This window comes from Molossus molossus, unplaced genomic scaffold (assembly GCF_014108415.1).
Source record: "Molossus molossus isolate mMolMol1 unplaced genomic scaffold, mMolMol1.p scaffold_m16_p_2, whole genome shotgun sequence".
NCBI lineage: Eukaryota > Metazoa > Chordata > Mammalia > Chiroptera > Molossidae > Molossus > Molossus molossus.
The window spans coordinates 136,292,741-136,308,637 of record NW_023425355.1 but is presented as its reverse complement, the minus strand read 5'-3'; the positions used below and the strand labels follow the sequence as shown (position 1 = coordinate 136,308,637).

At 45.9% G+C, this 15,897-nt stretch overlaps 1 protein-coding gene across 3 annotated transcripts in view; it reads left to right on the top strand.

The window, feature by feature from the left end:
• Positions 1–15,638, top strand: part of RAI2 (retinoic acid induced 2) — a 63,338-nt gene extending 47,700 nt beyond the window's left edge. For 2 of the 3 annotated variants that reach the window (XM_036271227.1, XM_036271228.1), the window contains exon 2: positions 13,657–15,417. In XM_036271227.1, coding sequence (XP_036127120.1) covers positions 13,681–15,270 — 1,590 coding nt within the window. In that variant the 5' untranslated portion in view covers positions 13,657–13,680 and the 3' untranslated portion in view covers positions 15,271–15,417. Of the gene's footprint in view, positions 1–13,656 lie in introns of all 3 variants that reach the window. The other variant, XM_036271229.1, reaches the window with a different exon arrangement.
• The last annotated feature ends 259 nt before the right edge of the window (positions 15,639–15,897 follow it).

The window sequence follows — 15,897 nt, the reverse complement described above, 5'->3', positions numbered from 1 at the left end:
ATCAGTAATGGATGGGGGTTGGTGAATAAATATGCCAACTCCGAGTCATGTGTTCTCCACTGTCTCCCAGCATCCCCAGGAGAACTGAGCCCTCTCCCAGTCTCACTGCTTCACTCCTCTAGTGGTGTTCTCTGTGATCATCTCCCACATAAATTACTTTCAGTCAAATCAGTCTGGTTTGGGAGGAACCCCACTAGGATAACTAGCCAGGTGGGTTCACCAAAAGCCAAGCTTAACTCTTTACCCCCTCACCATGTCTACCACTATTGGTGATGGTTGTTAAGTTTCCACTGTGGCTGTAGCATTGCAGTAGCATTTTGTGCATGGGGGAGTGGTGGGTCACAATTCTTTGAGAATTCCTAATCTCTGCATAGAAATCTGTTAAGACAGAAACCAGAGTTGCAGGAGGTAGCCAGTTCAGTAACGGGGTAAGTAAGGACCATGAAGTACCATGACATAAAAACAATTCTGGGTACTACTAAAATCTCTGGACCCTGCAGGCACGTACTCATGAGGTTCCTGGTGTGTGAACAGTAAGTGTTTGTGGATTGAGTCTATAAAGGAATGAAGAATTGACTTGCATTCACTTCCTCTCTTAGCTAAGAGTACTTAAAGGTTGAAGCTATGTCAAATCCCCTTTTTGAACCTCAAGTGCCTTTTAATGGAGCCAGTAAACTTGGTCATAGTTGTAGGCTCTTGTCTGTATGGAGAGATTTCAAGACAATTAGGAAGGTCCCATCCCATTTGGTATCTGAAAACCATCGATTAGAGTTCATTTCTTTGTCTATAGCTTTATCATTGACCGAATTATGTTTATTATGCCAATAGAGGAAATGTAATTCTTTTTTTTTTTTTTTATCCGAGGACATTTTTCTATTTTTTGTTCAGGTAGAGTGGGAGGGAGAGAGAGGAACAGAGAGAGAGAGAGAAACATCGATGTGAAAGGAACACATCGAGTGGCTGCCACCCGCACGACCGACCAGGGCCGTGGACAAACTGCAACCGAGGTACGTGCCCTTAGCGGGAACCGAACCCGGGTCTCTCAGGACCGCAGGCTGACTCTCTAACCACTGAGCCAAACCGGCCAGGGCAGAAACGTAATTCTTGAACCTATCAGTCATAGACTTCAGTGAGAATGAATTTAACAGCTTCTTTCTGAAAAACTCAATTTTGGTGGGTCAAACCCAATTCTAACTGCCCAAGGAGAGGTAAGAGATAGGCAAAAATGAAGATTGGGCACCAAAAGAAGATAAATCAATGTGATATTGGATTTTTTCTAGGACTGACAGCACAGCCAAGTCACAGGTGAACGTACCTTGTGGCTTTAAAGCATGGGAGAATCTTTCCCCACATTTGAATCACCTTCCTTATGTACCTCCTAGTACTGGTGAAAATTTTCATATTTTCCCCACATTCTCATTCTGCTAAGAAGCTCCAATCCCACCTCTCCCCACACCACACTTTGTAGTAACCAACTGTTGTAGCTCAGCAGCGTCCTCTTGTGGGCCAGATGAGTAATGCTCATTCAGGGCTTTCCTTACAGCTTTCCTGTTTCTGTTTTATCTTTTCCAGCTGAGCAGTCTCTTCCTCATTTGGACCTACACATACTTTTTAATTTCCTCCCCCCTTCTTTCCTTCAACTCTTGCCCAGTTATCTTAAAAAATCTCGTTGCTTTCTGTCTCCTTCTTGTCCTTACCCTCTTCCTGTACTCTTCCACCCCTCGCTTGTTTTTGTTCTTGTGAGTGAAAAAATTACCCCAATCTCACTGCTGAGCAGGAGAGGAGAGCAACTCAGGCCCCTGTGTCAACAACCAGAAGGAAAACCGTAGGATCTGAAGTGAAAGTATATATCATAGGCAATCAGCAGTAACTTCAGAACTTTACAAGTGCTTGTGGGGGATGGAAAAATGCTTTTCCTCCTACCCTTGGAAGTTCTTCTGGCTGGCCTAATAATCAAATTAACACGAGACAGATTATGTTATGAAGAAAGTGACCAAATTTACTACATAAATGCATATGTGGGTTCCCTAAAATTATGGGACCCCAGGATACATTGGGCAGTTGAGTTTTATATACCATTCTGGACTAAGGAGAAGGAGTCAGGGTCTGGGACTTTGAAGGGAAAGCAGGCAATTTACAGGTAGATGAGAAAGAGCAAATACTTGGTAAACAAGTTCTTGTTGGGCCACCCAGAAACAATGGGACACAGGGGACTCTAACAAGCAGATTTGCTTGGATCCTCTCTGTTGGCCACACTTGGTTGTTATGTGCTGAGGTGAATATGCTGGAGTTCCCTTCCTGAAGCAGGTTTTTCTACCTGAATTCCTTTAAGCCGGTAAAGGGGTGGGGGTTAAAAAGAAAAAGAAAAATCTCTTCTTGAACTTGTTGGACTTTAATTGTTTTTAATGCTAAATAATCTGCATGCCGGAGTGTCACATTCTGGAGAGACTTGTTCTGAACCTCTACATGTTCATGAGTCCATATTCAAGATACAAAGTCTCTGGCCACGTCTTCTTTCTCCCCTAGACTTTCAGCTGGAATGAGAAATAGATTTTTGTGTTTATTTAATTGTTTTCCCGCTGACTTTCATTTCCAATACTGCAATATCTTGGCTTTCCATTTTAAACACAAATGTTCAATATTTCAGCTATGTTAGAGATTGAGTGAATTTTTGTAGAAACCTCACCTTCAGGTATAACATTGATTCTAGGATAAATGCCTTCCCAGTTCTTAGCATCTGATTTAAAAATGAATCTTTGAACAGTGTTTTAACTTAGGAACTGAATGTACAAACTTATTGGGAGCATTATGCTATTTAAGATCCTCAGAGGAAATTTGAGCAGTGGGTCTGATAGTGATGACAATGACTCTGGTGACAAGATGACAACAATGATGATAATGATGATGACGGTGATGATAATGATGATGATGGCCATGTTTTATTGAGCACTTCCCATGTGCCAGGCACTGTGATAAGTACTTTACATAGATTATTCCCTACAATTATTACAACCACCCCAGGTCCTTTGTACTATTATTATTATTATTTTTGTTGTTGTTAATACCCAAGGATATTTTTCCATTGATTTTTTTTTTAGACAGAGTGGAAGGGAGGAAGGGAGAGAGAGGGAGAGAGAAACATCAATGTGTGAGAGAGACATTGATTGGTAGCCTCCTGCACAACCCTCGACCAGGGTCAGGTATTGAACCTGCAACTCTGGTATGTACACTTGACTGGGAATCGAACCTGCAACCCTTTGGTCCTTGGGCCGACACTCTAAGCACTGAGCCAAATCAGCAAGGACCCCAGGTCTTTTTTAAATCCCTATTTTGCACAGAGGAAAACTAACTTTCCCAAGGTCACACAGCTAGCAAAGGTAGGCAGAGCTGAAATTTCAATCTAGGCCTGTCCGAGTTCAAATTTTGTACTTCTGACCACTTGCATGGGGAACCCAGTGCCCAGGGTGAGGCTGGCACTGTTTCCAAGCCAATGATTGGTGAGGGGCCCACATGCACTAGAAGAAAGGGAAAATCTGAACTCCATTCCTTTGTACTTCACAAATCTACACCCCTTACTTCCAGTGACCCCTTAGAGGGTCTATTTCTGACACACTAGTCTCTGGAAAATGTCCTGCTAATGACAAAGGATTATAAACAGCCCTTTTCCCAGAGCAAAAGTTTAACCTTTGTATCTCAATCTAATTAGGAGTATTTTTTTTTTCTTCCAAAGGCAGGTTTCACCCCACTCTGTGTTTCAATTTAAGAGGTTTATTTTTTGCCAGAAAAATCTCCAAAAAAAAAAAACATATCTTTTTAAGGTGCCAGACCCTGGCCCAAGACCTTAAATGTGGCCTGTGCTCCTGCACAAGATAGCTGCTCCAGCAGCAGCACAGGAGTGTGTTAAAGGTTCTGTGTCCAGCTTAAGGCTCTGGGGCCTTGGCTGGATGCAGAGACAGATACTGACTGTCACAGCTCACTGTCAGGTGAGTGTTCCCTGCCACCAACAGATCTTCATGATTTTCTTTTGTGATTCTGAGGTGTGACTCTCACCTTCCACTGACATTTACCAGGACTTGAGAAGGGTACTTCTTTCTTTTAGTTTAAGAGGCAGCCCTCTCTGGAAAATAAGCATTTCTTCTCTACCTTAGAAAGGTCCTTGCACCAACATCTTTTTCTGCTGCTGTCTAGGGACTAACATTCTTCTTTAGAGACTATTCCTTTACCTCTTCAAGAAATATGGGTCTTGAAGGAGCCCTGTTAGGAGCAGATAACCCTGGCAGAATATCAATTTGTTAATAGTTTAGGAATTGAGCCAAGAGAGAAAGCAAGGAGCCTATGGAGAAAACAATGGCAAGGTGGAGGAATAGAAAATGCCTGCTTGGCACAAAGTAGTTGCTCAGATAGTTTTTGAAAGAATAAATAAATGAATAGATGTGAACCTGGTTCCCTATTCCAGTCTTACACCCAGGCCTGCAAGGTCCCAAGGCTGCCATTGGTCCTTTGTGGGCAGGCTGGAGGTCATCAGGAATATTAAATGAGATTGGAAATGCAAAGATAGCTGACACTCTCCACCAGTGTGAGAAAGGAGACAGGGCAGTCTCCTAGATCCCTCTTGTGCTCTGGTGGAAACCAGTCAAGGCCACAAACAGAAAACCAGGCCTGTGAGCTGTTGATTCTAGTCGTGAAGTTTTCCTGATACTGTTAGGATTTGTTCAGCTTTACTATCCCTCTTTTCAACCAGGTTTGCACAAACTTGTTTACTTAGTGAGGCCCAGCCCTAACCTGAGACCCAGCAGAGACCACATAGTAGGTATGTTTGGCACACAGTGACTTCTTTGACAGTGTTCTGATGTCTTCAACCCACAGAGAGTGACCTGCAATGGGTAGTTAAGTCCCAAGAGAGATAAACCATGCTCTGATTGAAGCTAAAGAGGTCTTCTTATCTTCTCCCTTCTTTTCAGACTCCACCCCCCTGGCCTAGTTTAAAGATGAACCAGAACTCTGAGAAGAACCCGCCTCAGTTCTCCAACATCTCCGTTTTCACCATTACTGGTCCCTCCCTCCAGGCTGCTCCCCTCATCCCTCTTTGGCCTGGCCTTCAGAGTTGAAAGGGTGGGGAGTAGAGCCTTCTCAGTGGTCATGGGAGTGGCCCAGCCAGACACACCCCAGTTTTGCCCTTTCCCCCCACCCCATTGTGCACTTTCCTTCTTCCCTCCAATTCTTCTAGAATGCCCACACTTACCCATCCTTCATGGTCCACAGCAATTCCTAGAAGGCCAGGTTTGACTCCTCAGCAGACACTACTCGCTCTTGGGAGGCCTGAGTTAACTTTCCACCCCACCATGAACGTGGGGCAGTATCTCATGTTACAGAAGAAGAAACTGGGTTCCAGGGACATAAAATGTCTTTCCCATAGTCAATAAAAATCTCATATGTGGGTGTGTCTTGAATTTTATCTCTTCTATTTCAATCTCTTGGGTTTATTTCATCTTTTATTTATTTATTTATTTTTATCAAAAACCTCATGCATCAAACTCTGTTTGACATTTTGATGGTTGAATCAGACCATTTCACATATTTTGGTGTTCAATGCTGGTAAAGATAGAGATATAACAAGGGACCCCTTAGGCTCAAGTGAAATTTGAAACCAAAGCCATGGGTGATGGACTGGGCTTTTGAAGGAGCACAAGTCTGGGAGTTAAACTCTACAACCTCTGAGCCTCATTTAACCTCTGAATCTTAGCTTCTTGCTCTGAAAAATAGGAGGGGTGAACTGGGTCAGTGACCCCAAGACTTGTTCAGGCAGGAGGACCCTGGAACTCTCACTGGGCCTTGAGAGCAGCATCTCTCTGGCTGAGTCGCAGTTTTTTCATTCTTACACTCCTATCAGAAAAAAAAAAATTTTTGAACATTCCCTCAACACACACACACACACACACACACACACACACACACACATTCTTGAATTATATATGTCTTCCTGTTATTACATATGCTATAAAATAAAAAATGGAAATAAAAAGGATAAGATAATAAAGTGAATATAACTTAGTTTTATGGTACCCCCTTGCCCCCGATTACCTTACCTCCCTCTCAGGGAAAACCTTAGTTTTCCCTGGTGTCAACGGCCAGTTTATGATGCTCGGGCCCACCACTTCCTCTGCCTGACTTGTCCACCTCTTCCATTTTGCACCAGTATCACATCAAAGCTAAGATTTGCACTGACTTCTCCATAGCCATTCTCCATCTTCAGGAAGGTGAGACTCAGTCATAAACTGCATGGATACCACTGTTTTTAATAAATTAAGTAACATGTTGGGAAGCTCATTTTCAAAGCTAACCTGGGTAGTCGTATTCCTTTTGGAAGGCTGTGTAGATTTCTGGGTATAAAAGGCAATTGGCCATAAGGTAGGTGACTATTTTGTGTATTCTTTGGGAAAACACAATTTGGGAAAACATTCATATGGTAATTATGTTCACAGCTTCAGTAGAAAGGCCCTGTGCTGATGATTAAAGCTCAGGAAATTTAATCACTGGGACAAGTAATTGACAATTATTATACCCTATTGGGAGAGCAAAACCATTTTTAACCCAGTTGAAATTACCTCTTAGATATTTAGTGCGTATCAGGTCCTTCATGGTGAAACCATATCCATGTTGTAGTAAAGGATGGCAGTTATGCTTTGCTTATTTAACTACTACAAGTGGCTGGTGATTTTTATACAGAATTGGGTCAGTCATTGAGGATATAGCTGAAATACTGAGTCGAAAGCAGAAAATAGACTCAGAATAGGGTGCAGTTGGAAGGGGGCAGGATTCTTAGCAGAGGGTCCCTGGGAAGTCAACTTTGAAGAGGGAAAGACATCTCATCTTCTCCTGGGGGTGGGGAGACACTGTGAAGCCAGGAGGGGAGTTGAGAGAGTTCAGGATTGATGGCTTTTGTCTTTTCTGTGAAGCAAGAAGCAAGGTCAGCTACAAAGAAGAAGGTTCTTCTCTGGTCTTTGGATGAAGGGTTTCCAACTTAACTAGACATTAGAATCACTCAGGGAATTAAAACAACAACAACAATGCCTTGAAAAACTCCAATGCCCCAGCTGCACCTCAGACCAATTACATCAAAGTCTTGGTGGTGGGACCCAGGTATCAGTATTTGTGAAAGTTCCCAGGCAATTCTAATGTTCAGGCAAGTTTGAGAACCAGTGCTAAGCCAGAACTTGTCAGATTTTAATGTGCACACAAATCATCTGGTGCTTGCTGAGATGCAGATTCCAATTCAGGAGGTTTGGATGGGGCCAGACTTTCAGGAGATGCTGCTGCTGCTCCAAGGACCCCACTTTGAGCCACGAGAACACAAATAACACAATTTTGTCCTGAAATGACTGATAACTGCCTACAGGCTCCGCATAAAGTAAAGCTGTTGAGATTCTACAGTTGGGAAACACCTATCTTAAGAGAATTAGCAGAATATAGATATATTTAAATGAATGCTTTAAAGGAAGACATTTTTCTTGCTAGAAAACACCTACATGACGTTTATTTCAGTGGAAGAGGAAAGCAGGCCACATCTACAGGCCATTGAGGTTGAAGGGGGCATCACCAGGAGCAGGGCCAGGGCCCCGGGCCTCTCCAGAACTCTTGCATTGGGATGGAGGCCCGAGGAGGAGACTTCAAAGCCCACACTGGGGCACCTGGGTCCTGGGAGCAGAATCTGTCCAATGTGGCCCAAATCATTAAGATGGCTTTCCTTGAGGCTGAGTTCACCTTCCAGAAACCTCACTCCCAGTAGTCCTAGGGTCCTCACAGGGCCCCCAAGGAGGCAGTGGCCCCTGCCTTGACTTGCTATGAGGTAACTAATCCCTTCCCACCATATCAGGTACCCAGTTCTAAAACGTTTGCTCAGGAGCACTTTGGGCTGTGGACTGGGGGCCTTCTGGTCATTTTGATAATTGCTTCTATGGTGAAAATGCATTCAATCCACAAAATAAAATCAGGCCCCTCTTGGGAACTTGATGGGGGGGCTCTGAGAGAGACTCCCAACATGCCTCAGGGCTATTGTCCAAATTTTCAGCTCAGAAACCAGGTTTTGTCACATTCTGAAGTTCCTTCGGTTTTAGTTGGTGCAGGTACTTCAGGGGCCCCCATGGGATCATTTAGGATGTGGCTTAGGGCATTAAGGGTAAGGGTATTAGGTTGTGTGAGTGTGTGTGTGTGTGTGTGTGTGTGTGTGTTACTTAAATAGTGTAAAATGCCCACAATGAGAAAATAAATGGATTCTAGGACCTGGATCATAGTTTTCACTTTTTAAATTAAGTCATAAATGAACCCTCATATAAAAACGGCCACTTGTATGGAGGCCCATAGGGTAAAATGAGTGCTTTGTGCAATGTTCTGGAAGCAGGAGACCTGAGAGGCAGGGTTGGCTGGTGGGGGTGCCAGATGGGACACAGAAGCGGAGTGGGTCAGTGATTGGAGTTAGGCTCCAGGTCGGCTTCTTCAGAATGTAACTCCTTAAAAGGAAAATAGCAGACATGTGACTTTGCTTGGTTTTCTTTTTCTGGGTGTGTCAGAGAAATGCTGGAGCCCAGGATGAATTCGTTTACTCACCCTCATTGGACTTCTCTCTATCCACAAAGTGCTTTTACATCTGCTATCTCATTGGAGGCTCCTTCTGGCTGGTGAAAGTGGGTGGCTCACGTTACCCTACATGGCTTCCATGGGACCTGGCCCTCTGCTCTTTCCAGAGCATGATGAGATCTATTATAACTGGCCTCAGGTAAGTTTTAGTTAGCTTTTCTAGGTGGCAGATTCCTCATCTGTAAAAAGAGTCAGGAAGAGGACAGAAATGTAACCTTTACTGCCCCTTCCAGCCTTGACGTGCCATGATTCTATAAATGGTGGGCCTGTGACAAGATGCTGGGCATGAAAAAACCAAGCTCAGAAAGTTGTAGATACTCATTCATGCTCTCCTTCATTCTGAAAGAATTTACTGAGCACCTGCTATTCGCAGGTACGAATATAAAGATGAGGTGGTGAGACAGTTCTTTACTCCCAAAGACATGAATAAATAGACAATTTCAGTATGAGGGAAAGGTTAGGACTAGACAAGGGTAAATCAGGGTCCTGTGGGAGCTCAGTGAGTTGGGAGGAGATCTCAGAGGATGAGACCCCAAAGTCTAATAAGTGAACAGGAGTTGGCTGGGTGAGGGCAAAGGCCCAAGAGGGCTCCAGTTTGGGGGGCAGATACTGAGATAATCTGACCCTGGTACACTTAATTCCTTGTGATAGTAAGATGAGGGGTTCAGATAACAAAGCTGTGACCCCACAGGTATCTGAGCCCAACTGCTGCCAAGACAATCCCTCCCCACCTCCCTATCTGGGCCCTAAGGCTTTCCCCCACAGTCTCCATCCAGGAGGCACATGGTCTACGTTGGTCTGGACCCCAACCCCCAGTCTCCAGCCCTCCTATCCCAGCCAATGGCCAAAGGGTGAGGGTCTCCTGCAACCCGCAGATCCAGATTTCCCACTTCGCACTGCCACACTGCCTTGTTTACCAACCTGCCACACACCCCAATGATAATGGGCACAGAGGAATGAATAGGTGACTTAACTTAAATCCATTTGCAAACAATGTTTCAAAAACCCAAATAAAATGTTTCCTGTGGCCTCTGAAGAAATCACTGCCCCCTCTGCTTGTGCACTAGCTGCTGGCTCCTGAAACACTCCTTGATTTAGCTAAGTTCTCCGTGTACCCCTCACCCCATCCTTATCAGCGTGGAGGACAGGCCTCCTCCTCTCCAGTCATTATCTGACTTCAGGGCTCGTCTTGGGGGAGAGAGACTTACCCTTTAAACCTTCATCCCTAAGCTGGTTGTTACTCTCAGGGTACCCTTTGCCCATACTGGGTGCACTCAGGCCCCCCCCCCAGCTGCTGACCCCTAGTTAAAGTGCCTGCTGACAGTGTGAATGACAGGGGGAGGAGGAGCAGAGAGAAAGAGGTACCTGGTACCTGGGGGAGAGCTGGAACTCAGTGCTGGAGGAAAGGCAGTCTCCGCAGGCAGTGGCTCTCTAGGGAAGGGGCTGGGGTGCTCACAGGGTCTGCATCAGCTGAGTCCTCAGGCAGGTCCAAAGCTGTCTTGTGGGAGGAGATGGGAGTGAGATTTTGGCCCTTTGGCCCACTGCTCACCTCCACTGCATGGTGCTCTGTCCTGTATCCCATCTGACCTCAACCCTGTTCGCAGGTACTTGAGACCCCAGCAGTGGGTCTCTTGGCCTACCTGGAACTCATGTGTGCTGACGTACCCTCCCACGCACATGACATCTGTCTCAGGAAGGCAGGGTGGGGTGGGTGGGTAACTGGAAGTAGGCTGAGAGTTTAGAGACCTCCTAGCCATCCAGTAACAGAACCATAGCCACTTTGGGCTGCACTCACTGCCCAAGGATAGGAATTCTGGGGACCCTGCAGCTCCTTCCCTGGCAAGAGAGATAGAGGAGGGCCCTGGCAGAAAACAAGAGATGAGCAAATAGTTCAATCACTTGCTGGAAAGTACCTGGCCACCACTTTGAAGAAATGTTATTGTCAAGCACTCTCTCATGCACCTGCACTTGGTGTTAAAAGGGAGACTATAGGGGCCTTTCTGCCAAGAAATGAAATGCATGGAGGGATGTTTGTGGCCCTCACAGCTCCACAGGGAGAAGGAGCCTGGACTTGACCCTGAACTCTAATCCCAGCCTCTACGTATCCTAAGCTAGCTAGCTAATCTTCCTGTGGAATTAGTTTTCCTACTAATAAAATGGGCATAATTATTGAACCCCTCTTGTATGGTTGTTCTGAGGATTAAATGAGGCAAACACAGAAAATTCTCAGCATTCTCAGTGGAGGTCCTGGCACGTAGCAAATGCTCTGTGAGTTTGAGCTCTTGCCATGTCTGGGAGGGACAGGGCCTGTGGGAGGTGCCCTGCCTTGGCAAGGTCCCTTTCTCACACTCTGAGAAGTAAGGTTCCAGGGGAAATGCAGGCCTAGACCCAGAGCCAGGCAGGGAGAAGAGTGAGGTTTTGCAGGAAGAGATGAGAGCTGGAACCTAAGCTGAAGGTGTGTGCCCAGAGCAGGGGAAGGAGGCATCGAGAAGTTTGCTGTCTCTTCCTTGGTGGGGGAAGGAGGTGTTGAGGGAGGCAGAGAGGGAGGGAGGCCACCACATCTGGAAGGGTGGACAGGTACCCTATCTCACTGCTGCATAATCATAAACCCACAGGAAACACAGAACTTGACTTGTCCCAGTGACTTGCCTCACAGGCCACCAGAAGCTACCTCAGATGGGTGGTCCTGGGTGACTTCTCTGACTGTTGCTGTCTTTGTCCTCTCCAGCTCCAACCCAGCTTCCCTTCAGCCTTTTATCACTGCTCCCTGAGAGTTCTGGCCGGTAAGAGGGATGGGGCAGACTCTTATGGAGGAGGCCTTAGATTCTCAGGACCTTCACAGGACTGCTAGCAAGTGGCCAGCAAAGCTTTGTCTTGCTGATGTTGCTGCCTCTTCTGGCATAACTTGGAAGCCTTCTCATGCTAGCAAATCTATATCCAATCAAAGGCATGTGCCCACACTAGACAATAATCTCCTTGAAAGCAGGAACCTTGTCTGTCTAGCCCAGGACAGCATCTCTATCCCCCAGGAAAGTGCTTGCATGCAGTAAGCATTCAGCAAGTTAATTGATTGAATGTGTGAATGAATGAATGCCTGCATGCAGGAATGGGTGAATGGTGTATTGGAAGTATGGTGCTTTCTGGAGTGAATCAGGGAGCATTGCTTTGAGGAAAAATCAGGCCCTGCAACTGGGGCAAGGCCCTTCAGCTTCCTAGGGGTAGACTGCCTTCCTACTTTGCCCTAAGGGAGTTATGGGCCAGCATTCTGGGTCACCTTGTGGTTTCCAGAGGGCACCCTGCCCCTAGGAAGCCAGGCTCTGGAGCCATCCCTCACAGGCACCACAGTGTCCCTTGCCAGGGGTGTCAACCACCAGTTTTTTTCCACAAAGTGATTCTTTGCAAAGCATCCTTCCTCCTGCCTTCCCCTCCTCCTGCTTCAGAGAAACTCCTTGTTCTGTGCATTTGGCATGTTTGAATTATCCAGAAACATCACAGAGTTGTTCATTTGTTAAAGCTGCTTCCTGTAGTGATGTCTCATTTCTTTTTTTTTTTAATTTTTTAAATTATTATTTAATTTATTTTTGTTACAGATGTTTCTCCTTTTCCCCCCATTGATACTCTCCTCTCTCGTACCCACCCCCACCCCTGCCCCTCCCCAGCATTGTTGTCTATGTCCATTGATTATACTTATATGCTTAAGTTCTTTTATTTATTTATTTATTTATTTTGGTACACGCCCCTAGCGGGAACCGAACCCAGGACTCTCTGGTCCACAGGCCTATGCTCCAACTGCTGAACCAAACCGACCAGGGCACGATGTCTCATTTCTTTATCTCTAGTCCCATGGTGTGCTGGGCCACCTCTCTTACTTATTTTGGAGTGTGTGTTGGTAGTTTGGTGGTGAGCAGAGATGACCTCCGGACTAAAGTCTAGACAGTTCAGAAGGTGAGGTCTAGAATCAGAGATGCACAGTGAGACTGAGCATTAGCGAATTATTATTGATCCCAATCAGACTCTGAAGCTGCACATATCCTGGATTTAGACATGGTGCCTGCCATGGTAACCAGGCTAAATATGGAAAGGTTTCCATAGAGAACCATATTGGCAGCTGGAGCCCTGCTTCCTCCAGGAAGCACCTGTGCTGGGTTTCTTTGGCCTTTCTGAAGGTGGCCAGAGGTGCTGTGGGCATCAAGAGAGTGTATCTCAACTTTGAGGATGCTTGTTTCCGACAGGTGCACCATTTCCCCAGCCCTAGAATCATCAACATCCTCTCCTCTTGACAGCTAAGAATTAGGAGAGGTCACAGGTCAGGCAGATGAGCTGATTGGGGAAAGTGACATTGGACCCGTTGAGCATTCATACAAGTTTTGCATCTTCACAGGTAGAGAGCTGGGAGGAAGGGGGATATCATTGGTTGGAGGGAGATGGTAAGACAACTGTAATGACTCCTTTGCTTAAGTGCATTGCTGTTCCTCTTATCAAGCCTCTTTCGGAAAAAATTATTACTAGAGAGTTTTGTTTTTGAATTAAAAAAACTTTTTTTCAATTACAGTTTGGGGATGGCCCCTTACATTTTCATAGAATATTTTAATGTGATTTTTTTTTTTTCTTAAAGGAAAGACTGCCGCCTATTTGAATTCGAACGAGTCAAATCTCTGCATATCTTAACTGTCTGATATAGCAATGTGGAATGAAGCTTTTAGTCTGTTGAAGGCTAAACATATAAGCTGAGTATTAGGCTTAAAAATACTCTGTTTAACCCCACTTGGCAATTTAGTCATTACATCATCTGTGTTTATATCAAAATTGTCTGTTAAATGGGGGCTCTTCACGCACAGCTGATCACATGGGTGTGTTCGTATATATTAGGAAATGCCTATAACATGTATGTATACATAGAGAGATGGGTGTGCTCTCTAGTTAACTAAAATATGGAAACTTTTAAAAGATGTGAAGAGAGCTCTTAAGGCAATTATAAATTGTCTCCAAAGGAAGATTCATATTGTGTGTTCTATGTTGCAGGTCGAGTGGCATCAGAAGTGAGTGATGGATGATCTGCAGTCACAGAACCTCTCCATGGACATGACCAACTCCTCTCCTGCCTTGGCCAATAACAGACTGGAGAATGGTATGGCCCAGCTGATTACTACGGAGGCCTGGAACATCAACTCCACAGACCTGGTAAAGAAGGCGCTGGTGACGGTGCCAGCCCCATCCATTCTGAATCCCCCAGCAGAGTCCCAGAGCGGCATGGCTCTCAAAGTGGCGGCCACCGTGTTGCAGCCCTTGTGCCTCGGGGAGAGCCCAGTGGTGATGCCCATTCACATGCAGGTGGAGGGAAGCTCTGCGCCCGAGCTCAACCCTAACAGCAATGCCACCTATGTTATGACCACACAGGGCCCCGTGCAGCTGCCTGTGGTGCTGGAGCAGCATGTCTTTCAGCACCTCAACTCCCCTCTGGTCCTGCCACAGGAGGCCCCATGCTCCTCCAATGCCATCCACAACAACCTCTTCCAGGCAGCCGAGGACCCTGAGGCCCAGCCCCAGCTCCTGGACTTGCGCATCCCCAGCCAGCCACAGGAGCCCACGTTGCCATTTGAAGCTGTACTCCAGAATCTGTTTCCCTCACAGAGCACTCTTGGGCCCCCACCCTGTCAGCCTCCTCCTGGATATGCCCCTGTACCCCCTCAGCCCTTTAACTCCCCTTTGTCCCCACTAGTCCCACCGGCCACCCTCTTGGTACCCTACCCTGTGATTGTCCCCTTGCCTGTGCCTGTCCCCATTCCCATCCCCATCCCAGTGCCTCAGAGTTCTGAGTCCAAGTTCAGCCCCAGTTTATCCAAGCCGCCATCTTCCTTTGGCCTGCATCCATTTAAAGGCACTCAGACCCCTCTAGAGAAGGAGGAATTGAAGCCCTTCGACATCCTCCAGCCCAAGGAGTATTTCCAGTTCAGCCGTCACACGGTCATCAAGATGGGCAGTGAGAACGAGGCCCTGGATCTCTCCATGAAGTCGGTGCCCTGGCTCAAAGCTGGTGCAGTCAGTCCCCCTATCTTCCAGGAGGATGCAGCCCTAGACCTTTCACTGGCAGGCCACCGGAAGTCTGAGCCTCCCCCTGAGACTCTGTATAACAGCAGCAGGTCAGTGGACAGCCCATGTCACACAATGCTAGAGAAACTGCCCAGAGGCATGGAAATACCCTTTGCCCCTGCCACACCCCATGAGGCCTCAGCCATGATGGATAGCCATGTAGGCAGTAGTGACACTGCCCAGCCACTCAGCCAGCCCAGCCAGCCCAGCAGTGAAGTCAAGGCTGAAAATAACATTGAGATGGTGAGCAACTCCCAGGCGGCCAAGGTGATCGTGTCGGTGGAAGATGCCATGCCTACTATCTTCTGTGGCAAGATCAAAGGTCTCTCAGGCGTGTCCACCAAAAACTTCTCCTTCAAAAGAGAAGATTCTGTGTTTCAGGGGTACGACATTAACAGCCAAGGAGAAGAATCCATGGCAAACACAGAGCCCCTTAGGAAACCTGTCAAAAGCCGGAGCATAAAGTTCAAGAAAATGAACTCCCAGGAAATACACATGCTCCCGATCAAAAAACAGCGGCTGGCCACCTTTTTTCCAAGAAAGTAAATAATGGCTTTTTAAAATTTTTACGATTATAATATGGGGAAAGGTGCATTGGTTTTATAAAAAGGCATTTAAAACAAATTATCTTTGTTAATTATTTGGGGGAGTAGTTGAGAAGCAGGAAGGTGAATTGGCTCTTGAGGCCCTGTAAGCTAGCATCATTTTCTTTTTTAATTTTTGACTTTTCACAAATGAGTAAATAAGAGCAACCTATTTTTCAAGCAGATTGCACATTTTTTGCAGCTTTAATGGAATATTGGGTGAATCAGAGGGGTAAAAAAGCTATTTTCATTGCCATAAAGTGCTTTGATGATGTAATACCTAATAAAGGGTAGGATGAATATTTCACAATAAATGTTTGTTTGCACTAAGTGGTTGCAGCATTCTATCATTTTTAAAATTTGCATTCCTTGACTGGCATGGTTTGGCACAAACTTGCTTGTAAAGCGCTACATGTTTTCTGTGTTTAGAGACCTAACTTCTTCGTGCCTGTTGGGCAAAGAAGAATTCTATTGGCCTATGCCCCCGCAAAGTGAGGATTAGGAATACGTATGACTTTGAGCAAGTCACTTTCCCCTCTTGACCTCTGTTTCTTCATCTTAAAAATGTGGCAAAGAGTATAGGGTGGGT